The following is a 27,013-nucleotide window of genomic DNA, read 5'->3' as shown; positions in this document are numbered from 1 at the left end:
CCTGATTACCTTGTATCTACCCGGGTGCTTAAAACAGTGCTTGGCATACAGTAAGCGCTTAACAAATATCGACATTATTATTATTTCTATTATTCTACTCTGAGGAGCAGCATGGCGTAGCAGATAGGGCCCGGGCCTGGGAGTGAGAAGGTCATGGGCTCTAAACCCCATTTGACTGCTGTGAGACCTCTGGAGAATTAAACCCTGGCTTCTACAAATGATCAATCATTTTATCATGAGGAAACTGAGGCACAAAGAAGTTCAGTGACTTGCTCTCACAATTCTCACCCACTGCACTTTCCCAAACATTTAGTGCCATGATCTGTACTCTGCAAATGCACATTCAATACCACTGATTCACTGATTGATCTGAGTGGCCTTAAAACTTTCAACAGGCAGATGGAGAAAACTGACAGTAGGATGGTGGAGGAAGACCCTTCCCAATTGATAATTTCTTCACTTTTTTGGAGGGGTGGGTAGGGAAGGTCTCCTTTTCTGCTTGCATCTTCTTCCTCTCCTAAAGCCTCCCTCTCTCCATTTAGGTAGTTAGGTAGGATCTTTGATTTTCAGGGTATTTTCCCTTCAGTTGGGAGGGGTTGCTCTGCAGCTCACCCTATTGATTGATTGATATAAAACTCAGTGACTGCTTTAGCAACTGTTTTGTGATCATGAGGAAACCGAGGCACCAAGAAGTTAAGGCACTTGTTTCTCTTCTCTCATTCCATCCCAGCTAACAATCCCACTCCCACCGCTACCTTCTGATCATCTTGTCTTTTGCTGTTGAGTCGTCTCAGACCCATAGCAACGCCGAGGCACAGAGAAAGTAAGCCATTTGCCCAGGGTCACACAGCAGACAAGTGACGGAGCGGGGATTAGAACCGGGGTGCTTCTGACTCCCAGGCTTATGTGCTATCCACCTGACCATGCTGCTCCTCCTTTCTGGGCTCTCCATTAAATTGTAAGTGCCTCAAGGGCAGGGATCATAACTCTTCATAGAGCTAACACAGGGCACTGCCACACAGTGGATAGTCAAACCACATTCCATTGTCAAAGACCCATCACTACAGGTCCCAGCAGCCAACTCAAACAATTCAGGCCTACTAGAAACTGGTGGTATAAAAGCACTCAATTAATCAATGGTATTTGTTGAGCGCTTACTCTATGCACAGCACTATTCTTGACACTCAGGAGAGGACACCACAAAGGAGTTGGTAGACCCGTTCCCTGCCCACAAAGAGCTAACAGTCTAGAGTGGGAGACAGTCCCCTAAAAGCCACTTGAGACCCTCACCCTTCCTTTGCCAGGAGGAAAGCCAACTAATGACTGAAGTTCCCAAAATTCCCAAACCCCATTACTTTATTTTCCTGTTAGCTCATCTTGTGTTACAGAATAGGGGAGGTATTCAGGTATAAGTAGCATTCACATAGACAGGTACAGCGGGAAAAAAACCCACCTTTCAGAACCTTATACCACAGCAGTTTGGCAGTAAACACTGTTTACCCCTCTGCCCTATTTTCATCCGGCTTGGAAGAAAGGCTTGCTACCATTTGCTACCCAGGTTTGCTGACAGTAAATCAATTCTGCCCGTAGCATGGGTACAGAATTTACTGTCCCCCTCAGGCAATGGGTGTTGGGATGGGCTCCAGAGAAAACTACTTAAAGCCAACCCAGGTAAGTACTGGGTCACGTCACCAAGGACTAAAACATGTCAAACATTTGCTATCTTTAAACAGACCTGTGGCACCATCCTTAGAATGAAAGCTCACAAACAAAAATTCACATTATGTGAAAGTTTCAGTTACCACAAACCATCACTGAAACTGGAATGTGGAGGGAGGGTGTGGAGAAGAAGGCAGGAATCAGCACTCGCTTCATCTTAAATTAAGGAGGAGTGAGATTTCAAGAGGATGCTGAAAGGGAGAGAAAGAGAGCTCAGCAGGGGGTTATCAATAAAAATACCCTCTCTTTGGCAGCATAGATTGGTTCTTCAGGCTTCCTTTTTTATGTAATTTGTAAAGTGCTTATTATATGTCCAACACTCTTCTAAGGGTTGGGGTAGATACAAGTTAATTAGGTTGGACACAGTCCCTGCCCCACATGGGGCTCATAGCCTAAGTAGGAGGAAGAACAAGAGAAGAAAAGTTAAATGATTTGCCCAAGATCACACAGCAAGTATTTGGCAGAGCCAGGATTAGAACGCAGGTCCTCTGACTCCCAGGCCCGAGTGCTTTCCAGTAGGTCACACTGCTCTTTTCCAACATTTCAGCAGATCCTGCATCCTCTGTCTCTCTGGTCACTCTTTCTTTCTCTTTTGCAGGCTCCTCCTCTGCCTCCCACCTCCTAACTGTGGGTGTTCTCAAGGTTCAGTTCTGGATCCCCTTCTATTCTCCATCTACACCCACTCCCTTGGAGAACTCATTTGCTCACATGGGTTCAATTACCACCTCTATGTGAATGATTCCCAAATCTACATCTCCAGCCCTGATCTCCCTCTCTCTCTGCAGTCTCTCATTTCCTCTTTCCTTCAAGACATCTCTACTTGGATGTCCTCGGATCACCTCAAATTTAACATGTCCAAAACAGAACTCCTTATCTTCCCACCCAAACCCTGTCCTTCCCCTGACTTTCCTCTCAACAGTAGACAGCACCATCATCCTTCCTGTCTCACAAGTCTGTAACCTTGGCATTGGCCTTGATGCCTCTCTCTCATTCAATCCACGTATTCATCATCATCATCGTTATTATTATTATGTGCCATCGAGTCATTTCCGATTTATAGTGACTCCATGGATATTCTTTCTTCAGAACATCCTGTACTCTGCTATAGTCCGCAACCTTTCTAAAGGTTCTTCCATTACGGTTGTTACGGTCTCTATCCATCTAGCTGTTGGTCTGCCTCTTCCACGTTTTCCCTGGATTTTTCCTAGCATTAACATTTTCTTCAGAGAAGTAGTCCTCCTGATTAGGTATGCTAATCTAAGTCAAGTCATTTGGCCTTCCAAAGACCACTTTGGTTTAATTGATTCCCAAATCCATTTGTTTGTTATTCGGGCAGTCCATGTATTCAGTCTATCACTACATCCTGTCGGTTCAGCCTCCACAGCATCACTAAAATCCATCCTTTCCTCTCCATTCAAACTGCTACCACATTAGTCAAAGCACTTATCCTCTCCCTCCTTGATTACTATATCCTCCTCCTTGCTGACCTCCCAGCCTCTTGCCTCTCCCCTCTCCAATTCCTGTTTCACTCTGCTGCTCAGATCATTTTTCTGCAAAAATGAATATTCCATGTTTCCCCAGTCCTCAAGAACCTCCAGCAGTGGTTCTTACCATGGCCTTTAAAGCATTCAATCACCTTGCTCCTTCCTACCTCACCTTGTAACTCTCCTACTACAACCCAGCCTGCACATTTTGTTCCCTAATGCCAATCTACTCATTGTACCTTGATCTCAACTATCTCACCAATAACCCCTAGCCCATGTTCTGCCTCTGGCCTAGAACATCCGCCCCCTTCATATCTGACAATTACTCTCCCCACTTCCAAGCTTTATTGAAGGCACATCACCTCCAAGGGGCCTTCTCTGACTAAGCCCTCTTTTCCTTTCCTTCCACTCTCTTCTGCGTCACCCAGACTTGCTCCCTTTATTCATCCTTTCCCGAACCCCACAGGACTTATGTACATATCTCTAATTCATTTATTTACATTGATGTCTACCCCTGACCTCCAGACTTTAAGCTTGTTGTGGGCAGGGATTGTGTCATATTGTTGTATTGGTACTCTGTCAAGCTCTTAGTACAGTGCTCTGCACACAGTAAGTGCTCAATAAAAATGATCAATTGTTTGACTGGAGAAAATTTGCTTTTGAACTAGGTACGATTGACAGTGATCAACCAATCGAGAGGGCCTGGGTGTAGATTTCCCAGTACTTGTCTAATGGCCCAAATCTCCTCTCACCACACCATTTTTAGTATTCCTTCTTCATAAGGGAGAGGGACGGGTCTAGGAAGATAAGGAGGAAGTGGGAAGGGAAAGGAATTATGTAAGGAAAGAAGACCAGAGGAAGTGAGAGGGGAGAGAAAAGATGGAAGCAGCATGACTTAGTGGATAGAGGACGGGCCTGGGAGTCAAAAGTACCTGGGTTCTAACCCCGGCTCCACCACGTCTCCTGTGTGACCTTGGGTAAATCACTTAACTTCTCTGGGCCTCAGTTCCCTCATCTGTAAAATGGGGATTAAGGGTGTGAGCCCCATGGGGGACAGGGACTGTGTCCAACCTTATTAATTTGCATATACGCTAGCATTTAGAACAGTACTTGGCACATAGTAAGTGCTTAAAAAATATGATAATTATTACTGTTATGGAAGCCTTTCCTAACCATCTTTTTATTGACTGCTGAATCCCTTTGTGAAGCTGTTTAACAAGCATGAGTCACCCAAGAAATGGGAGCTGAAAGCAGCCTTCCAAAATATTCTTTACCTAGAGATTGATCAACTACCACTGACATACTCTGTCCTTTTCCTGTTCCACAACAGATCAGAATTATTGCTCCAACCAATTGCATGACCCCGATAGCCCTCTACAGTATACAAACCAATCATTCAATCAATCAGTTGTGTTTACTGAGTAATCACTGTATGCAGTGAACTTTTCTAAGCCCCTTGGACAATTCAATATAAAGAGTTGATCGACCCATTCCCTGCCCACAAGTAGTTAACAGTCTAGAGGGGAAGACAAACATTACTATAAATAACTACACTATGGATATGTACATAGGCATTATGGGGCTGAAGGAGTGGGGAATAAAGTTTACAAATCCAAGTTCAAGGATGATGCAGAAGGGAGAGGGAGTAGGGAAAACGAGGGCTTAGGGAAGGTCTCTTGGAGAAGATGTTATTTCGGTAAAGCTTTGAAGTGAGGCAGAGTGATGGTCTGTTGGATATAAAGGGGGAGGGAGTTCCAGACCAGAAGCAGGATGTGGGCAAGGTGTCGGTGGCAAGATAGATGAGATCGAGGTACAGTGAGTAGGCTGGCATCAGAGGAGCGAAGGTGGCGTGCCGGTTTGTAGTTGGAAATCAGCGAGGAGGGGGCAAGGTGATTGGGTGCTTTAAAGCCAATGGTAAGGTGGTTCTGTTTGATGCCCAGGTAGATGGGCAACCACTTGAGCAGTGAGAAAATATGGACTGAATGTTTCTTTAGAAAAATGATCCAGGCAGTAGAGTGAAGTATGGACTGGAATGGAGAGAGACAGGAGGTAGGGAGATCAGCAAGGAGGTTGATGCAGTAGTCTGGGCAGGATAGGATAATCAATTAGTGGTATTTATTGAGGGCTTACTATGTGCAGAGCACTGTACTAAGATTTTAGGAGAGTACAATACAACAGAGTTGATAGACACTTTCTCTCCTCACAATGAACTTACAATCTAGAGGATAAATACTTGGGTCAATGCAGCAGTAGTTTGGATGGAGAGGAAAGGGCAGATTTTTAGTGATGTGATGATGGAACCTTCAGAATTTGGTGAGAGATTGAATATCCAAATTGAATGAGAGAGATGAATCGAGGATAATGCAAAGTTTCTGAGATTGTGAGACAGGGAGAATGATGGTGCTCTTGACAGGGGCAGACGGTGTGTGAGGGAAGAAGGGGAGTTCAGTTTTAGTCATACTAAGCTTGAGGCATTGGTGGGACGTCCAAATAGAGATGCTCTGAAGGCAGGAGGAAAGCAAGACTGCAGGAAAGAAGAAAGATCAGGGCTGGAGATTTGAGAGTGATTCACTTAGAGAGGGCAACTGAAGCCATGGGAGCAGATGAGTTCTCCAAAGGAGTAGAGGTAGATGGAGAATAGAAGGAGACCCAGTCCTGAGCCTTGAGGGACACCCACAGTTAAAGGGGTGGGAGGCAGAGGAGAAGCCTGTGAAAGACGCTGAGAATGAATGGCCAGAGAGATAGGAGCGAGAACCAGGAGAGGACAGTGTCAGTGAACCCAAGGTTCAATGTGGTTCACAGTGTCGAAAGCAGCTAAGAGGAGGAGGACTAGGACAGAGTAAAGGCCAAGCAGGATTTGGTAAGCAGGGGATCGATGGTGACCTTTGAGTGGGTAGAGAAGCAGTGTAGCATAGTAGATAGAGCCCGGGCCTGGGAGTCAGAAGATTCTAGTTCTGGTTTCTAGACAAGGTTCTAGTCCTGGTACCGCTATTTGTTTGCTGTGTGACCTTGGGCAAGTCACTTCATTTTTCTGTGCCTCAGTTACCTTATTTGTAAAATGGGGATTGAGACTGTGAGCCCCACGTGAGACAGGGGCTATGTTCAACCCGATTTTCTTGTATCCACGTCAATGCTTAGTACAGTGCCTGGCACATACTAAGGGCTTAACAGATACTATAATTATGATTATTATTATTAGTTTCTGTGGACTGAAGAGGGGGGGGCGGAAACATTGAAGGAGGTCAAGGAAAGAATTAGAGGAGAGGAAGTGAAGTAAGCAAGTATAGGGAACTCACGCAAGGAGTTTGGAGAGGTAATGTAGGAGGGTCATGGGATGATAACTGGAGAGTCAAGGGAGATTTTTTTAGGATAGGGGATACCAAAGCAAAGCCCAAGACCCTGGATCCAGATGGGGAACTAATCAGAGAAGCCATTCAAGGCTGTGGTGCCCAGAGACAACTTCGGGTTGGGAAGAATTACCTTGTATTGCCAGCAAAACTATTTTCAACTCTACTGGCAGAAGCTATAACCTACCTAGGTCTTGGGATAGGAGAACCCAGCTGGTTATTTATGGAAACCCCATTGAAGAGAGAGCAAATAATTGGTCAAGCAGAGAACACACATTTAGCAAGATCCCCAAACTCAACGATGAAAACGTAAAATCCGAGACCAACTCATTCCTCCCAACAAAGTGTGAAAAAGTTCTGGGACTCACAGTTCCCTCCAAAGAATCCACACAAGATTTCTATGTAGGAAGTGGCACCATCCATGGGGTCTAAGTCAGGGAATTATAATAATAAATGTGCAATAACACATTTATAATAAATGTGCATCATCAGTAGTAGTAGTAGGATTGCATTTGTTAAAGGTTTACTTGCATCAAGCTCTATGACTAGAATATTAGCTCAATGCATTCAAGAGTAGAAATGAGTAAATTGCCTACCTGTAGTGAAAAAGAAACTGCCAGATCACAGTGAGGGCTAAAGTCTGAACAAATTAAAAAAAAAAATACATAACACTCACTGTGTTTGGTAATCTAACAGTTAAATTTGTAATCTGAGCATTTTGGATTTGGCCACGCAACTGGAGAGGGTGAGATATTAATGGGTGTAACTTCGCTGCACTCACCACTGCTGCTCAAACCCATCTGGGGAATGAAATCAACCTGTTCTTCGTTGGCACCTGCCTGAACTGCTACATTTTCCATCCATGCCCTACTTGGACAGCATTTGAACAAGAGACCTTGTCCACCACCCACTTCAGGGGAAATCAGTCATTCATTTCGTAGCTGGGCCCGTGATGACTCCAACCAGGAGGTTGCTGTTTTCTCTGCTGCTGTCTGCTTCCCTCACAGCTTTCACTGCGCAGGGTAAGTTGATAAGATACTTTTTCCTGTTGGCCAGACTGGAGTCACTGAACAAGTTACGGCACGGTAACCGACGTGTCCCTGAAATCAACCTCTTTTAATTTCATATGTATTTTCTCCATTCTGCTTATACTGCCTCTCCCCCTGGAACTTAGAATGGGGCCTGCCAAATAGTTAAGCACTTAACAAATACCACTGTTTTTATTATCATCATGATTTATACTGCTTGATCAGACAGGAAAGGGGTATATTTATTAACACTTTAAAGATGTATGGAGTCTGGCAGTTTGGAGAAATCTTTAGTTCACTGTTACCGGCCCTATTGATTTCCTGCTTAATCAGGACTCAGCCAACCCTCTGTACTACCCTAGAAAAACAATTTTGAAATGAATCAGGTCCTCCTTAAAACCAGTGAAGCAACAAAGAACTCCTGCATCTACAATTTGATTGCCTTGTAATATGAAGAGTGTAGGTTGTAAGCGTGTAATATGAATAATATGTAGGTTGTAATAGGGAGGCAGTGTGGGCTAGTGGATAGAGCATGGGCTTGGAAATCAGAAGGACCTGGGTTCTAGTCCCAGATCTGCCACCTGTCTGCTGTGTGACTTTGGGCAAGTCACTTAACCTCTCTCTGCCTCAGTTACCTCATCTATAAAATGGGGATAAAGACTGTGATCTCCATGTGGGATGGGGACTGTGTCCAACCTGATTATCTTGTTTCTACCCCAGTGCTCAGAACAGTTTCTGACATAGAGTAAGCACTTAACAAATACTATTTAAAAAAGAATGAAAGGCTGAATGGCTGATGTTGCATTGGAGAGTCTTGGAATCAAGGGTTTGTGGTAAGGGAGTGGCTGGGGCCCAGGCAGGATAAAGAGGGGTAGCCATGGGGACAAGGTAGGCAAAACTGTAATCCAAGAAGAGGTGGTTCCTCTGTTATTGACACCCTCTTCGACTTGCCTAAGGCCTTAGCTAGTGACTGGGGTAGAATCAGGAGTGGGAACAGGCACAGGATCTAGGTATATACACATGGACCAGAGCCTCCCAACTGGGCTTCCCTTAGGCAAAAATGTCTGCCACTCCTCGGTTTTCCAGTCCCAGCCACTTAGGACATACTCTGAAACTTTGGGAGTACAGATTAAGAAATAATGCATTCCCTGTCTATACTAAACTGATGTTCTTACTTCATTCATTCATTCAATTGTATTTATTGAGCACTTTCTGTGTCCAGAGCACTGTACTAAGCTCTTGGGAAATTACAATACAGCAATAAAGACAACCCCTGCCCCCAAAAAGCTCACAGTCTAGAAGAGAGGAGGCAGACATCAATACAAGGAAACAGACATCAATATAAATAAATAAAATTACAGATACATACATAAGTGCTGTGGGGCAGGGAGGGGGAAGAGCAAAGGGAGCAAGTCAGGGCAACGCAGAAGGGAGTGGGAGATGAGGAAAAGTGGGGCTTAGTCTGGGAAGGTCTCTCGGAGGTGGTGTTCCTTCAGTAAGGCTTTGAAGGGGAAGAGAGGAATTGGTGCATTTGAGGAGGGAGGGCATTCCAGGCCAGAGGTAGGACGTGGGCTAGGGATCGACAGTGAGGCAGGTGAGATCGAGGCAATGAGAAGATTAGTACCAGAGGAACAAAGTGTGCGGGCTGGGTTGTAGGAGAGAAGCAAGGTGATGGAGTGCTTTAAAGCCAATGGTGAGGAGTTTTTGTTTGATATGGAGGTGGATAGGCAACCACTGGAGATTTTTGAGGAGGGTGGTGACATGCCCTGAATGTTTTTGTAGAAAGATAACCCGGGCAGCAAAGTGAAGTATGGATTGGAGTGGGGAGAGGCAGGAGGTTGAGAAGTCAGCAAGGAGGCTGATGCAGTAATCTAGGCAGAATAGGAGTGATTGGTAGTATCTCTGTAAGAGATACTGTATCTCTTACAGAGAGCAGATTGTAACACTGAGTATATCCCCCTAAATTCTGTTACTCCGCTGGACCTTTGGGTGTTGCCAAAAAACAAAACATCAACATAGTTCTTTCAGTCAAGGAGGTTCCACAGTACTCTAGAGCAGCAAACAATCCCTGGTTTGAGAAAGGGGCCAGAAGGCTTGATAGACCTCACTCTCTGGTTATCGACAGCTCCCCAAATTTTAGGTGGGGTTTGTCCCTGGACCCAGCTGTTAAAGGTCTCAGGGGTGAGAGAGAATATGGCTGCAAGATTCAGGGAGGTCACGGAGGAAGGCTAGTGTGGGGCCAGAAAGCAAGTAAGGAGCTCTGGAAGTCTTCTCTTTTCCCTGGCTTTTGGCTCAGGGACAGAAGCGAGTAAGCTACTGTGGAAGTCTTTCCCTTTCCTTGTCTGTTGGTTTCCATGGTTTTTGTACTATTTCAGTTATGCAAATCTTAGATTGTGAGCCCCATGTGAGGCAGGGACTATGTCCAACCTAATTAACTTATTCCCCTCTCAGGGTCTCACCTGGTCACACCTCATCATCAATGGTCTTTATTGAGAACTTTCTATGTGCTGAACTCTGAACTAAGCCCTGGGGAAAGTACAATACAACAGAGTTGGTAGACACATTGGCTGCCTATATTTCTCAATAGATACTCAATCCTGTCTTGCCTCCATCCTCCCCAGAAAATGGGGAAAATACTAGGACATCTAATCCCATCACCTTCCTCAAGGATGTCATGAGTGATCATCTTTGCCAATTACAAACCACATTGTCGGCTCCTTGGATGAGTGTCCAATAGGAGATAATATTAAATTGATAGTGGATTCACTCTTTTTTCCCCATAATGATCAAACTTGTCTAGAAACATATTAAGACATTATGGAAGGCAATAAACAATGGCAAAAAATACTACCATTTGAAACATAAACTGGGTAAATCCAACTGGTAGCTAAAACCTGGTATAGATCAAAGATGTCTCTCTTAACGTTGACTAAAACTGCCTAATTCAATGAGATTTATGAGTCTCCAGAAAATGTTGCCTTGAACCTCAGGAGAAAATTGGCATGAATTATTCATTCATTCATTCAATCGATTTGATTGAGTGCTTACTATGTGCAGAGCACTGTACTAAATGTTTGGAAAGTATAATTCAGCAATAAAGAGAGACAATCCCTGCCCACACCTGGTTTACAGTCTAGAAGCTAGGCTTACAGTCTAGAATTATAGCAAAAGATAACCATAAAGAAGGAATTTCCTGCCCATCGGTGAGGATAAATAGTGGAACAGGATCCTGGAGAAGGCTGGGAAATCACGAGCCCTGAAGATCTTAAAAAAGAAAAGAAAGGAAAACCACCTACCCAGCATGCTTTTGACATTTACCTGCCTGGAGGCAGAGGAATGGATCATGATCCTTTCTGTGTCCACTTCAGCTCTAGGGTTTTAAAATTCAAATTCTGAAATCATACCAAAGGCACAAGCAAAAAGTCTTGGAAGAGGAAATGAAAGCTTTCGGGCTCCAGAAAAACTTGAACTAATAGGAAATCACTTGTTTTCTCTAAATTTCTTGCAGAACACGATGCGGAGCAACCCGTGGTGGACACCAAATATGGGAAAGTCCAAGGAAAGCGAGTGGACATCCAAGGGATTGACAAACCAGTCGGGGTCTTCCTGGGAATCCCCTTTGCCAAGCCCCCCCTGGGGGAGCTGAGATTCGCTCCCCCACAACCAGCTGTGCCCTGGAACTATGTGAAGGAAGCCTGTTCTTACCCACCTATGTAAGACTTACTGACTGCCTTGTTTCCTCAGGGGATGGAGTGCTACATACTGGAGGAAAAAGAGGAAGGGATGAAGGGAGGGAAGGAGAGGAAAGAAAAGTTGTAAATATTTTGCTATCATCTGCCTTGTTTTTAAGCAGCATTTTAAGCAGGGAAACTGCCGCTTTGTCATTCTGGACAAACCACCTAGTACAATGCACTGCATCATATGGATGCCCAGTATATACTAGCATCACAACCAGTATTGATTGGGAATCCATTCTAAGCCTTACAAATTTGCAGGGTTTGTTCCTAGGCCATGAAGGAACTAGCTTTCTGAACACCCCAGCCAAACGGAATAAGTGATAATGCTACTATGAGCTCTGAGCCTCAGAAAATAAAGTTGGCATCTCTGAGGTGGTGAAATTTATTTGCAATTACAGATCAGACAAATCCCTGGGAGTCCATTGTTTGGCACAATGACAAATGCCCTTGGCCTCTGCTGGATGTTTCTGGCTCATGCAAGTGCCTCTGCAAGTCACCAAACAATCACTCTGATTAGGTTTTGTGTATCTGTGGCCCATGTCTTCTTGGTTCCCAAGTGGGTCACCTTTAAAAATCTTCATCACTGATCTCCAAGGCCCTCCCTCCCATCCTCCAGGCTCCAAGCAACCAGAATGCGGAGCGCCAAACCCTTCCTAGACTCTACAAACCAGTTTTGCCATCCCTCCGGCTGCCAGCCCTTAATACACTTATGTGGGAATTCTATTTTGAATTCAGACCTGACCCGTAGACTCTCTGCCCATACCTAACCCTAAAGTCTCCTCACATGGTTCAACTTATAAATTGGCTGCAGGTATTCAAGGGTTGGGTAAAGGAAAACCCACATCTCTAAAGCGGGTCAGGGAGCCGTCCTCCTCCCCTCCTCCGCCCTCTGGTTCCTTCTCCTGGTTCTTAGGTAGCCACCCTGTCCGTCCTGGAGCTCTCTCCTTGGGATATAGAGGTAAGGCCAGATGGGGCAGGTCACGAAGGTGAGAGAAAAGGGAGACTAAGCTGGAAAAGACCAGGAAGGCCTCGGGAAGGACCAAACACAGTCCGGGCTGGAGTTTACTTGGGAAATATGGTGATGGCAGTGGTGGCATTGGCAGCTACACAGTTCCTCAGTGGAACATCTCCTCACTGGACCCTCCCCTCCATCCTGACACTCGTGGCCTGGCCGGACTCCCAGCGTTTCTCTGGATAGCCATGGGTCAGGTCGGTTCAATTGTGCGTGTTGGCTCCTTAGCCAATCTCTCCAGAAACCCTTCAGCACATCCCTTCTGCACCACGACTGTTCTCTTCCTAACGTATATGTCCTCTTTCTTTTCATTAGCTCTCATTCCTATTATTTGTACCACTGGGAAAAGTGCACCCCAACCCCAAGTGCTTAGCACAGTGCTCTGCACTCAGTAAGCACTTAATAAATAGGACTGAATGAACTTCTAACTCTACTGTTTCTAAACCAAGGGCGATTTGACCCCTTTATAAAATTGGAGAGGAAAATGTCAACCTGAAAAGAAAAACCTAACTGTGCTAACAAAAAGCAACTTTATCATGATGAATGTAAGAATCCAGGATGGATATCCCTAATCTTTGGAGAGTCAGTAATGATTCTTTTCTCATTTTCATCAATTCAGGTGCATTCAAGAGCCAGTTAACGGCCAGGTGCTGTCAGACCTTTTCACAAACAGAAAAGAAAATATCTCCCTCACATTTTCAGAAGACTGCTTGTACCTCAATATTTACACTCCAGCTGACCTGACAAAGAGCACCAAGTTTCCAGTAAGGCAACCATTTGCTCTCTGCCTATTATCCCTCGAACAATTCATTGTCCTCTAATTTAATTGTTAAATCTTCAGGAGGAGAACAAAGGACTATGAATCTGTTGTCAATTCAAAACTAAGAGTGTGACTCTTCGGTCTGTCCTGATGCCATCACTCCCAGATGGACTGATATGAGGGAAGCTCCCAATCTCTGGGCCTCAGTATTTGCAATTATGAAATGGAGACACTGATATTGAGAATAAATAATTTATAGACAAAAGCAATTAGAAAGGGACTATTTCCTTATATAACGAAAAGATTGTTCTATGCTCATTACTACTACTTACATCCATTTATTAAGTACTTACAATGGGCAAATTACGAACTAAGCCCTGCTGAAAATACACAAAAATATAATTTAGACAGGTCCCTGCTCCACAGCAGGTTGTCAGTCCAAGAAAGGACAGGACAAACACCCAGAACAATGAGAATGTAATCTAACCACAGTGAAAACAAGTTAAAATTCAACCATCAAAAATATCAACTGTAAACTATATCAGTGAAACACTACTCGGTGGTGTCGGTCTTTAGGAGCCCACCGCTGCAGGCAAACATCCTTGAGGAAACACCAGCGCTTAGGACAGTGCTCAGTGCTTAGAACAGTATATTGCCCATAGTAAGCGCTTAACAAATACCGTAATTATTATCCTTCCCAAAGTTCAGACTAGGGTTAGGGGAGTTTCTGCCCTAGTTGCCCTCCTGGGGGGCAGGGGGGTTTGTGTCAGTGAGGGAGGAGAAAAGTGACCCCCACCTTGGCCCAGGGATGTGGAGACCTTGAGTCACTTGAGTCCCAGTTTCAGTTCTCAGTGCCAGTGTTTCACATTTAACCCCAATCCATGATGAAATAGGAGCTTTCTCTCCTCCTTCCACCCACAACCTGAATGACAACCTGGAACCCTTCAGACTAATTCTATGCCCAACCCTTTATGCCAAAGCTACAACAGCATGAGTCAGACTTAACACTCTAATAATAATAACTGTGGCATTTGTTAAGCACTGACCTTGTGCCAGGCACTGTACTAAGCCCTGGGATGGATACAAACAAATAGGGTTAGACAGATTCCAGATGGGGCCTCACAGTCTTAATCCCCATTTTATAGGTGAGGTAACTGAGGGCCCGGAGGAGTGAAGAGACCTGCAAAAGGTCACACAGTGGACAAGTGGCAGAGCCGGGATTAGAATCCAGGTCCTTTTGACTCCCAGGACGTTGCTCTATGAACTAAGCTGGCAAAGCAGAGGCAAAGCTACACCCAAACTGGCGGGATTCTGCACCTTTTGAGATTTCATATTTTCCCAGAGACAGACTATGGGTGGTGACTAAGAAGACTGTTTCTTCTCTGTGCAGGTGATGGTGTGGATCCACGGAGGGGGTTTAGTGGTGGGTGGAGCTTCAACCTATGATGGCTTAGTGTTATCTGCCTTTGAGAATGTGGTGGTGGTGACCATTCAGTACCGACTGGGCATCTTTGGATTCTTCAGGTAAACCCTTAAATCATTTAAATCAAGTGAGTTCATGCTTTTTGAGCATCCTTAGAGGGTTGAGGTAAGGCTCCACATTAGAACCTACATGTATTAATCCCTTTCTTAATAGTAGAAAGCTTGAAATCATCCTTAAAACTAGACTCTCTGGCTACCCACAAGGGTCATTTTCCAGACTGGAGAGTGTCAACTGTCTCCACTTGAGGTGAGAGAGTACATAGAAGTTAATGGACAAATGAGATAGTCAAGCATGCCTTCCCCTGCATTTGGAAAATAGGATTGGCCTCGTTGGGAGTGGGGAGAACTGAGGGGCAGTGATATGGACAACAAAGTGGTGAGTACGATTTATTTGTGTCGGGTTAAGCTGTTCCACATTTGTATTTCAACACCACCAACATTTCTGCTCAGGTACAGGTTGGTCCCATCCCTTGATTTCAGGGATCCTGCGTCTTTAGACTGTCCACTTGTTAAGAGCGGGGATCATGTTCACTAATTCTCTTGTATTGTACTCTCCCAAGTGCTGATTCTGCACATAGTAAAAGCTCAATAAATACCACTGATCAAGTGATACCACTTGCCCTAAAATACCAGGCTGCTCTCTGCATCCTCCTTCCTCTCTCCTCTCTCCTTTCTCCTTACTCCTGGCCTGACCTTCAGCACTGGAGATGAACATGCTCAAGGGAACTGGGGCTATCTGGACCAAGTGGCAGCCTTGCAGTGGGTCCAGGAGAACATTGCCAATTTTGGAGGAGACCCAGACTTGGTGACTATCTTTGGGGAATCTGCTGGAGCTGTCAGCGTTTCTGCTCTTGTAAGTTTTCAGGGCCTAACAATTTAGAAAATGTCTGCTCACATCTCAGCATTTTTGCAGAAATTAACCAGATCACGATTATGCAAGCAGGACTCGAAGGTGGAAAAGAGCAGCTTTTGTACGTTTCGGAAGTCAACCAAATAGCACCAAGGGATGTTGGAAATAGCCAATCAACTACTCATCCAGGACCACCAGTAATAATCTGAACGACTGAGGTCATTCATTTTACTGTCACTAACTCCCCAGAGGGAGGACAGGCTAGTAAGGGTGTGTGAGAGTGGGAAATTGTTAATGAACATGTCCAAGGCTATTCTGTGTGGATTCAAACTGCAGTGATCAAACCGCAGTCTTTGTCCTAAACTCACATGTCGCTTTCTTCCCATATTACCCCAGGTTTTGTCTCCTCTGGCCAAGAACCTCTTCCACCGGGCTATTTCCGAGAGCGGCTCCGTCCTCCTACCTGTTTTGTTTAACCGTAACATTAAACCAGTAGCAAAAGTAGGTTTTCTGAGTTTGAACCACTTGAGAATCCTTTTTTTTTTGTATCTTATAGGATTCATCCTCCGGAGTATTAACCATAACAGACTTGTTTAGTTCTACTCCCGAACCTAGCAAGACAAAGGGCCAGATGCCCAAGACAGTGGGTCCAGAACATCGTCAATTTTTAAGGAGACCCAGGAGTGGTGTAATTACATGTAAAATTAGGACTTTGGGGCTGTAGTCCCAGCTCTGCCACTGGCCTGCTGTGTGTGACCTTGCGCAAGTCACTTTACCTCCTTGAGTTTCAGTTTTCACATCTGGAAAATGGGAAAAAGACACCAGCTCTCCTTACCTCCTAAATTTTGATTCTCTTTGTGGCACAGGATTGAGACTAATCTGATCCTTTTGTATCTTCCCCAGAGTTTAGCACAGTGCTTCACAGAAAGTGCTTAATAAATACCATTAAGAAGGAGACGATGTACAGTCAGTTCTGCCACAGCATGTGTTTCTATTTTACATTTTGGCTAGAAAATGACAGCAGAATTAGGGAATATTCTTCTGACCATACTAGCCTGTCTCAAAAAAGTGCAGTTCAGGGTTGGAAGAAATGCATGTGTGTTCTTGCACAACATCAACTATGGTGAGTGTTAAAATGTGAGTTTCCTTAACGTGGAAATTCTGGTCTCTTAACAGAACTGGACATATAAGTGCTCCATATATGAATACAAATGTGCATACCTATCCAGTACTTGGAGAACGTTAACTTTAGAAAATTGCCCATAACCTATTCGTGTCTGGAGACTTATATTTAGGATGCTATTGGGGCATTATTAATTTTGAAGAGGAGGTGCACCCTTATGTTTCATGGTACAGACGTACCATGGGGCCTAGCCAAAAATTTTGTGTTTGAGTCCACGGAAGGCTAAGCTGTAGAATGAACCAAATGTGGCAGGTTGCAAATGATGGCCATTGATTACAGAAAATGGCCACCGTCGCTGGATGTAAAACCACCACATCGGCATCCATGGTTCACTGTCTGCGGCAACGGACGGAGGAGGAGATCCTGGAAACCACGATAAAGATGGTAGGCCAAATAGTTCCCAGCCACTATTTTAATGGATTTTCCTTAGGTGCGGTCACTTAAGACTTTTATCTGTCCCAGCTCCAGGCTAGGAAGCTCTAATGAATGTTAAGCATTTCCTCATACAGGATCTGGCTTATGTAGCCCAGGGGACTGGAAATGATTCTACTTTTTAATATGAGTGTGTTCACAGTTACCCTCCCCGCCAATTTGCTCTGGTTACTTTGAAGACCACCTTCTCCACCATCCAAATAAAAGGAGCTTTTTTTTCTCCCTAGAGAAGATGTAATAGTACTTCAACACATGAAGAACTAAATAATTCTGGGGACTACAATGGGGAAACTTCAGGAAGCTGGGGGAAAACTGATAATTGTTAGACCTTCTTGGGTCATGGAGAAGACCCTAAGTCCCTTGTAGTGAAAACTGGAAAAAAAAACCAAAAGCTTTTGGTAATCCTTTAGGGAGGGTTGGGTCACCTAAACCCCAGCTGGTTTTTTCAGCTGTAAAATGGGGTGTCCATTTATGGGTCCATTCTAGACCCATTTGCAAGTTATCTGTGACAGGGATTCGGGGCCCCCGTCAGCCAGGAGTGTGGGGTGAGTCAAATGAAAGTGCTCTGTTATCTCCAAATGTCGATCTTGCCTCCAGTGTTTCCATCCTAGGGCACGTAGTTCAAAATCAGGTTCATTTCAAAGAATTTCGGCTGTGGGGGCCCCTCCTCCTGCTTCCGGCTGAGACCCCTAAGAAGGCAGAAAAGAGTCAGCCTCCGATGACACTCCGGTGATTGATCTGGAGTAGAAGTGATCCCCACCTTATTGTGACAGCCTTCCACCCTTGTTCTAACCGGTTTTGATGCAGATGGGGGGAAGGTAGCAAGGCCTAGCAGAAAGACCACAGTCCTGGAGACCGAGGACCTGGGTTCTAATCCCAACTCGGCACTTTCCTGCCATGTGTGACCTGGGGCAAGTCATTTAACTTCTCTGTACCTCAGTTTCCTCATCTGTAAAAGGGGGACTTGGTATCTGTTTTCCCTCCTACTTAGATTGTGAGCCCCTTGTGGGACAGAACCGCTGTCCAATCTGATCCTCTCTTATCTACCCCACTGCTTAGCACAGTGCTTAGCACATAATAAGCACTTTACAGATTCCATCAAAAAAAACAACACAAAAGTGAAGGGGGAGAACAGTGGGGGAGGAGACCGACTGACCCTTGTGTGTAATTTAGATTGGCACCATGGGATTGAAACAAATCTGGCAGGTGGGAGAAGAAACTCAAGCCTCTAACTAGTAAGCTCTCTCATCCACTCTTGGTTTTGTTTTGCATGGCAGGATTTATTCAAATTAGACTTTCAGGGAGAGCCCACAAAGGTAAGTTTGCTTGTTTCTCAATCACAAGTTTGAGCTCCAGATGCTTCCAGCTGGAGTTCATTCATTTATTCTTTCAACTGTATTTATTGAGTGAGTACTGTGTGCAGAGCACTGTACTATAGTTCAGTAGAGACAGGAATGGTTCATGCCCACCTATACTGCTTCGTTCTGTGTCCCTGCACTCCAGCTCACCTTGCTCCCAGAGATTTTTGACTCCATAAAACCCACTCCTTCAGTCCCCTTAGAGGAGGAAGCTTTCCATTGCCTGCTAGCTGAACCTGGCATGGCTGATTGACACCAACCTATGGAATGTGGAGGGAGTTAACAGACCATCTTCCTGGAAGGACAATATACCTTCTTCCTAGGAAATAAACCAGGCACTGCCCAAGAGCCTACAATCAATTGGTTAACTCCACCGACCTTGTCAGCCTCCTACTATTACTCCATACCCAATGTTTGTGGCTCAGAGTAAATGAAATAGAAAACTATTGGCTATTTTTGTTTGAGTTAATGATTGATGGACTCTGTGCAGAGCCTGTGCTCTCTGTTTAGCTGAGGTTCGAGATCTCTTCCCCTCAGGTTCAGTGCAGAGCAAACAATTTTTTCCCCACCAGCTAACAGCCATTGCAAATTAGTGGCCCCTTGGTTTTCTGACATTGTCACAACCCACCCTTCTTTGGAAATTAGATTCTCCAACCTAGGCGAGCTCCTGGTCCCGGGCCCTAGCCCAAGTTGGGGCAGAGGTGGGGGGAAGCAGATAGGTGATGGCCATGATGATGGAACAGAAGTGGTTGAGTGTTGGGGGAGAAGGGACCACTGACCTGTAAGGCGCAAACCCGTGCCCCTCTCCTCCCATGCCCCATCCACCTCAGGGGAGGCATCAGTAGCAACCCACAATCGCCAGGCCACTGACCAGACCCTCCCCATTTAACCCCATGGGTTTAGAAACCCATCTATCTGTCCTATATATTGAGTGCTTACTGTTTATAGGGTACTAAACTAAACGCTTGGGAGAGTATGACACAACAATATAACAGACACATTCGCTGCCCACCACAAGCTTCCAGTCATTAGTAAAACTTCACAAGCAAAGCCTTGTGCCTGTCTAAACAATTCCGCCTACTCTTGTAGCATTATCATTATCATCCTCTAGACTCTAAGCTCACTGTGGGCAGGGTAGGGGTCTACCAACTTCCTTGTATTCTACTCTCCCAAATGCTTAGTACAGTACTCTGTACACATATTATTATTAAGGGCTCGGTTAATACCACTGATGATGATCATTATCTAGAGAAGTAATTGAGCACCTACTGGGGATGGGGCTCAGGAGTGAACAGTGTAATACAGAGGGAGGATGTCAATTTCAGGTAATGAAGAAACCAGTTTTCTTTAAGGTCTGGAATCTCAGTAGCTTGAGAGCTTGTTATCTAGGTGAATTGTAAAGGCAGAGGTTACTCACTGTCCGGCAGAAATTGAGTGGGAAAGACGTGAGAAATCCCTGATGACCAAAGAACTGCTTCCATTCAACAACCTAGAAAAACTTCAATTCCATCTCTCCATCACCTTCCTCTTTCCAAGGAATCCTAGGATTGTGTCAGTATTTGGTAGTAAGCAATTACCAGTTGAGTTGTTGATTAACTCTGTCTACTCTAGTGCTTAGAACACATAGTAAGCACTTAGCAAATACCATAATAATCGTAATAATAATAATATGCTTAAGGAGTCAGGGTACCTGAATCAATGTCTTTGTCCTCATATATGTCACTCTGAATTCATATGTGTCTGAGGGGATGGTCAATATCAAATCAAAATCGCCGATTGTCCTTAAAGTCTCCTTTCCCTTAGATGGAAAGAAGGAAAGGGTCGTTAAGTACTAGAGCCATTCTCCAGTCTTTGCCCCAAATCTTGCAGTTTCTGTCTCGGGGGTTGGGGATGGGGCAGGGGTGGGGGTAGGGGTGGGAGTGGGAGGCATGATGGATAAATAGAAAGTGACTCTGCTCTTTACCTCCAGAGCACCCTATTTGTGGCTGCAGTTGTGGATGGAGTATTTTTCCCCAAGAGTCCTGAAGAGCTACTGGCTGAAAAGAAATTCAATCCTGTTCCCTATATCATCGGAATAAATAATAATGAATTCGGCTGGCTACTTCCAACTGTGAGAGAATTTTGATTTCTTATGTTTAATACGGTGCTCTGCACCCAGTAAGTGCTCAGTAAATACCCCTGAAGCAGTGTTGCCTAGTGGAGAAAGCAGGGGCCTAGGAGTCAAAGGACCTGGGTTCTAATCCCAGCTCTGTCACTTACCTGCTGTGGGACCTTGGGCAAGTCATTTAACTTCTCGGTGCCTCAGTTCCCTCATCTGCAAAATAGGGATTCAATACCTGTTCTCCCACCTGCTTATTCTGTGAATCCCATGTGGAACCTGATTATCTTGTATCTACCCTAATGCTCAGTACAGTACCTGGCATATATTAAGCATTTAACAAATACCATAGTTGTTTTTTATAGTATTTAAGTGCTTACTCTGTGTCAGACACTATTCTAAGCACTGGGGTTAATTAGGTTGGAAACAGTGCCAGTCCCATATGGGGCTCGTCAGAAAGACATTTCGATTGAACTCAGTCCTTTAATCCCTTAGCTGCAAGATTTCAGTGCTGTGCTTCTGCATTTTGTTTTCCCAGAGGAGTTTATCCATGTCCTCCAAATCAATGACCTTAATGTGTTCCTTTCACTGGGACGACAACTCTCTCCTGAAACCTCTAGCCCCATTGCGTCTAATGCTTGTTGAATTTCCACAATTGCATCCAGGCCCCACTTTGAAATATTGCATATGCTGATAGTGAAAGTTTCAGGAAAGTGCTTAGCACCTGCATCTCGGGCACCACACAGTCCTGTGACAAGGATGAGTTCCCAAGAAGAGACCCTGGGTTCAAACCTTCCTATCCATTATTAATAATAGTAATAATAATAATAATGATTGTGTATTTGTTAAGTACTTACTATGTGTGAGGCGCAAGCACTGGGATTGATACAAGGTAATTGGGTTGGACACAGTCCCTGTCCCACATGGGGCTCACAATCTTCATCCCCATTTTACAGATGAGGTTGCTGAGGCACAGAAAAGTAAAGTACTTGCCCATAGTCACACACCACATGTGGTGGAGTCAGATTAGAACCCAGGTCCTTCTGACTCCCAGGCTCGTGCTCTATTAGGTGGTAAGCTCATTTTGGGCAGGGAACTTGTCTACCAACTGTGTTGTAATATACTCTCTCAAGAGCCTAGTACAGTGCTCTACAATCAATCAATCAGTGGTATTTATTGGGCACTTACTATGTGCAGAGCACTGTACTAAACGGTTGGGAGAGTACAATACAATAGACTTAAAAACACATTCCCTGCCCATAAGGAGCTTACAGTCTAGAGGGGGAAACAGCCACTAATAAGAATAAATAATTATTAATATATAATTTAAAGATATGCCCATAAGTGCTGTGGAATTGGGAGTTGGGTGAATATAAAATATCTTCTCAGAGTAAGCACTCAATAAGTGCCATTGATTAATTGTTTGATCAATTAGGAACCTTTCCCCAAGTGACTAGGTCCATGTAAGTCCTTTAGACTGTGAGCTCATGGGCAACGAATGTATATGTTTATGGTAATTTTGTTATCTCCCAAGCACTTAGTACAGAGCTCTTTACACAGTAAGCACTCAAGAAATACAATTGAATGAATGAATGAATAAATGAATGAATGAATGGTGTCCAGCCAATGGTGATCCTCCCTCTCATGTTTAGTCAATGTGAACCTGAGATCTTATTAGCTTTTAAACCAATGCCACTTTAGTCTGGGAAACATTGTTGTTTTCATAGTGCTGGATTTTTGTTATCTATCAGATTTCAGTGTTCTGCCAGGAAATTTTTTTAAAGTCTAGATGAACCTAATTTATGAGAAAATCTTGTTCTGTTATGTAAGAGCAAGTAAAAAAAGTCACCACTCTAAATCTAGGTGTCAGGCTGTTATTTTTGGTTTCTAATTTTTTTCAATTGATTTTTCTCTCCAGATGATGCAGTATCCTCTCTCTGAGAACCAGCTAGACCGGGACTCAGTATCCTCGTTACTGTGGAGTTCATTCCCTCTCACGGTGAGGATTTAGGTCTGATCCAGTCTCATACCATACTAAGACACCTCTCTGGGGTTAATAATAATTATGCTATTTGTTAAGCACTTACTATGTGTCAGGCACTGTACTAGGCGCCGGGGTGGCTACAAGTAAATATCTTATTAGACACAGTCCCTGACCCACAGGGGGCTCACAGTCTCAATCCCTACTTGGCAGATGAGGCAACTGAGCCCAGAGAATTGAAGTGACTTGCCCAAGATCACACAGCAGACAAGTTGCAGAGCCGAGATTAGATCCCATGACCTTCTGACTCACAGGCCCTGGCTTTATCCGCTACACCATACTGCTACGCTATATCCTTCAGCCTCCAGGGTCTTTTACTTATTAATCTTTTTCTCTCCATTTTATCAAGCTAGCTATGAGCTGACATTCTCCTTAATCGCTCCAGACCCAAGCCAGTACCCAGTCCACTGTCCTGAATTGGGAGGGGTTAAAACTCCATCATTCATTAAATCTGGAGTGAGGGCAGGTAAAAGAAACTGAGACAGGCACTGAGAAACAGAAAGAAGAGTGTGAGCTAAGAAATAGGTATAGAATCAAGAGTGACAAGCACACATACTCAACCAGGCAGACAACGCAATTATGCACACAAACACAGAGCCAGCAGTGGCAGGAGAAAGAAGAGAAACTGCAGCTGACTTAGTAGCCTCTGCGGGCCAGCAGGTAGCCAGCGACTGCTGTGGTGCCTGATTTTGTCTTCTTCAACTGCTGCCCTACTCCACGGCGGGCTCCCGTCTTCCAGCCGCCTTGCGTCAGCTGGTCACTGTGGTGGCAGAAGGTTTGAAAAAATCGCAGACATTTAGAATCTGTGGGGCTGCTTCCAGCCATGGAGAGAGAACAGATTTTCATGAGGAAATCTTTAATGAGAGATTTCTTTTTGGGAAATATGAAAAATTCTTTTTTGCTAGAGAATGGATTTCCTCTGTGCTCTCCACATCTGGTAGAATTCACTCTTATCTAAGGAAATAGCCAGAAATTGATCCAGAATATGGAAGGGGGAAAGCACTCTATACTCTGTTGTTCATTTTCCTGGAATGGCTTCTTCCCTGATCATACTAGAACATCTCTAAGGACCGTGTGCCTGCTGTAGTTGAGGAATATCTTGGAGTCACAGATGACCCTGCCAGAAATAAACTCCTGTTCCTCGACATGTTGGGTGACCTGATTTTCGGTATCCCGTCTGTTCGAACAGCCCGTTTCCACAGAGGTGAGCATCTGGCTAATATGTGGGAGAAGAACGGTTGCAAACTCAGGCCAACCCTAACTCTTCCACTTAAGGAAGAGGCAAAGCTGAGTTCTTTTATTTGATCTCCGTAATAAGCGTGTTACTTTCAGACCGAACATAAAACTGAACATCAGTTTAAACACAATCAGGCTCATGATCTCCCCCAACTCTGTCTGGTTTTCAAGCTCATGTATCTGAAGTTCTAAGGAGAGGTAACTTTATTCCTGCTCCTTAAATGCAAACTTTTCCTTCTGAGTGCAAGGGCACACTTGAGGGGTGGAAGGGGCTTCTAGGAAGCGTGGATGCTAAGGCCAAAATCCCTTCCTCTCATGTCCCAGTGAAGGTGCAGAAAGATGCCATCCAGAGAAAAGAGAAGGCCCAAGCTGGTTCCGGAGTCTAGCAGGTGTTTAATCAGTTAATCAATCATTTATTGAGTGCCTTCTGTTTGCAGAGCACTGTACTAAGTGCTTGGGAGAGTAAAGTATAACAGAGTGGATAGACATGTTCCCTGTCCACAGTGAGTTTACAGTCTAGAGCAGTAGCAGACATTAATATAACTAATTACAGATATGTACATAAATGCTGTGAGGCTGAGGGTGGGGTGAATTAATAATAATAATGATATAATAATTGTGGTATTTGTTAAGCACTTACTATGTGCCAGCCACTGTACTAAGCGCTGGGGTGGATACAAGCAAATTGGGTTGGACACAGACCCTGTACTACGTGAGGCTCACAGACTCAATCCCCATTTTACAGATGAGAGCGAAGAGCAAAGACCCAGGTGCAAGGACAGTGCAAAAAGGAAAGGGAGTAGGGGAAATGAGGGCTTATTCAGGGAAGGCCTCTTGGAGAAGTTGTAATTTTAAGAAGGCTTTGCAGGTCGGGAGAGTGATGGTCTTTTAGATATAAAAAGGCAGGATGTGGGCCAGAAGTTGGCAGCAAGATAGATGAAATCAAGGTTTAGTGATTAGGTTGGCGTTAGAGGAGTGAAGTGAGCATACTGAATTTCTTAGTAAGAAATCAGAGAGGTAAGATAGAAGGGGGCAAGGTGATAGAGTGCTTTAAAGCTGAAATAAGGAGTTTCTGTTTGGTGCTTTAAAGGAGTGGGGAAACATGGACTGACTGATTTTTTAGAAAATGATCTGGGCAGCAGAGTGAAGTGTGGGCAAGTAATGATTAGAAAGACTCTTCCTGGGCTGGAACACAGTAGGGGTACAAGGATCCCTGCATGGGTCAAAGGAGTCTAGCTAACCTCTCAGGCCAAGCTTGAGGTGAGAGGAGTCCAGCCAAGCTCTATGGACAGGCTCAGAGTAAGAGGAGCCCAGGTTCACTAAGGAGCCCCTGCCACATTGTATGGCAGGGCCAGGGACCTGCAAGAACCCTCATGGAGAACAGCTAGAAAAACAGAGCTGCCCTGGTGTCATGTATCCACCTCCAGTCAGCTCCCAGATCGCCCCAAGAGATGAGCCAGTTAACCGTGGTTCTGTGTCTGCCCCCCAAAATGAGAAGTCAACACTGATGGCTTCAATCCCACAGCACCCATCATGGAGAGGAGTTGACCCTCAACCCCACTTTCCCACACCCCTACCATGAAATGGAGTGGGAATGCCGGCCCCAATCCCCAGGTCTGGATATCTGCTCCCAAAATTCTGCTCCCTTTTCATTGAGGGCATGGGATGCATTTTGGAGCCTGAATTCGTCTCCGTCTTCTTTACCGGCAGCTTCCGGCGCCCCTACCTACATGTATGAATATCAGCATCGGCCTAGTTCATCTATGGGACTTAAGCCAGATTACGTCCAGGCTGACCATGGAGATGAGTTGAACTTTGTCTTTGGAGGCCCGTTTTTAAAAGGTGACATATCCTAGCCGTGGAATCCTCGTGAAATTGTCCCTACCTGTGTCCTTGGGCTCACTCAACGCAATCCAGCATAATCAGAACGCAACGGAGGAACTCGAGCAAGGCAATTCTTTGAGTCAAATGCGAGGTCTCTTGTGTCAAAATCACCCCTGTCCCTGATAGCAGCAAATAAGGCAAATGACCCGTAGGCCAATTACAGAGGTGTCCCTAAATAACCAAATCATGTTGAGGGACTTGAATCGACTTAGCTCTCTGTGACTTCTCTCTTATTCTCCTGTATGTTTACCACCTTTCAGGGTCAGTCTAAAACCATGCTGGCACATAATCCTATAGCTCTGCCCTGTATCCAGGTCCTGTCTTCATGTTGAAAGGTCCTAGGATGAAGTATAAGATCCATCATATATCTTCAGAATTAAAACTGATGAACTTTGGTTACTCAGAAGCCAGCCCTGAATATTCAGAGTGTGTTTTGGGTGAGAAATCTCATTCTAGGGCTGAATTGGAATGGCGCAACCTTAAGATTAAGTTCCCATTTCCCCTCACCCCTCCCCTCCCCAAATGATAAGAGTTGATCCAGGAATGGTGTCAGACTTCCTGGTCTCATCCTTAGGTGGTGCCTCGGTGGAGGAGAGCAAACTCAGCAGGACAGTGATGAAATATTGGTCCAACTTTGCTCGGAATGGGTAAGGCTGGGGGCAGACGGGAAACTCCAGAGTATCGTGACGTGAGCCTCCATGAGACTTCCTATCAGCACCATGATTAACTGATGATTTCTCCTCTCAACTCTGTATCCAGAAACCCCAACGGGGAAGGGCTGGTGACCTGGCCTGCCTATGACCAGAGAGAAGAGTACCTGCAGATTGGGCTCACTCAGAAGGTGGGAGAAAAACTGAAGGACAAGCGAGTGGCGTTCTGGACCAAGATCATGAGGGAGGACCACTCGGGGGTGAAGAAAAGGCGCACTGAGTTATAAGCTGACCAGGTCATGAGGTCAGGTGGAGCCCAGTTTGAAATGAATGTAAAGTGTGTTTGTAATATCCTGGTATGGTTTGAACACCAAATTCTGAAATGATCTTAGATCAAGGTTCCGAATCCCAAGACGGCAACTACAGTCCGGCCCATTGGCTAGTCATTGAGAGATGATCTGCCAAGAGAGTGCAGCCACAGTACCTTCAGACATTTCAAAACACTTGGAGCCCTGAAACAGAAGCTTGGTTAATTTTTCGTGGAGAGAAAAGGGGAACAGTTAGATCAGTAAATCAGTTGTATTTGTTGAGCAATCACTGTGTGCAATGTATTAAGCACTTGGGAAACTACAATATAGTAGATATAGAACTAAATGGTTATAGTTGGTTAATTATTAAAATCACAATTAAAGCACGAACTTCCATTAACTGA

General features: G+C 44.7%; 1 protein-coding gene across 1 annotated transcript; it reads left to right on the top strand.

Annotated features, from left to right (window-relative positions):
- Positions 1 to 7,302: 7,302 nt before the first annotated feature.
- On the top strand, positions 7,303 to 27,013 carry LOC100079382 (liver carboxylesterase 1). Its single transcript, XM_029076003.2, has 14 exons — positions 7,303 to 7,572; positions 11,087 to 11,291; positions 12,947 to 13,091; positions 14,478 to 14,611; positions 15,269 to 15,422; positions 15,816 to 15,920; positions 16,882 to 16,986; positions 18,312 to 18,350; positions 20,362 to 20,502; positions 22,409 to 22,489; positions 23,588 to 23,735; positions 25,478 to 25,609; positions 26,226 to 26,298; positions 26,411 to 27,013. The coding sequence occupies exons 1-14, from the start codon at positions 7,503 to 7,505 to the stop codon at positions 26,586 to 26,588; spliced, it is 1,710 nt and encodes a 569-aa protein (XP_028931836.1). The 5' UTR covers positions 7,303 to 7,502; the 3' UTR covers positions 26,589 to 27,013.

This window comes from Ornithorhynchus anatinus, chromosome 11, assembly GCF_004115215.2.
Source record: "Ornithorhynchus anatinus isolate Pmale09 chromosome 11, mOrnAna1.pri.v4, whole genome shotgun sequence".
Classification (NCBI taxonomy): domain Eukaryota; kingdom Metazoa; phylum Chordata; class Mammalia; order Monotremata; family Ornithorhynchidae; genus Ornithorhynchus; species Ornithorhynchus anatinus.
The sequence above is the reverse complement of the archived record's forward strand: the minus strand, read 5'-3'. Positions and strand labels throughout refer to the sequence as shown.

Coding starts and splice junctions, on each gene's coding strand:
- LOC100079382 (XM_029076003.2), top strand. CDS start 7,503: ATGACTCCAACCAGGAGGTTGCTGTTTTCTCTGCTGCTGTCTGCTTCC. Junction 14,612..15,268: donor GGCATCTTTGGATTCTTCAG/GTAAACCCTTAA, acceptor CCTGACCTTCAG/CACTGGAGATGAACATGCTC. Junction 15,921..16,881: donor ACATTAAACCAGTAGCAAAA/GTAGGTTTTCTG, acceptor CATTGATTACAG/AAAATGGCCACCGTCGCTGG.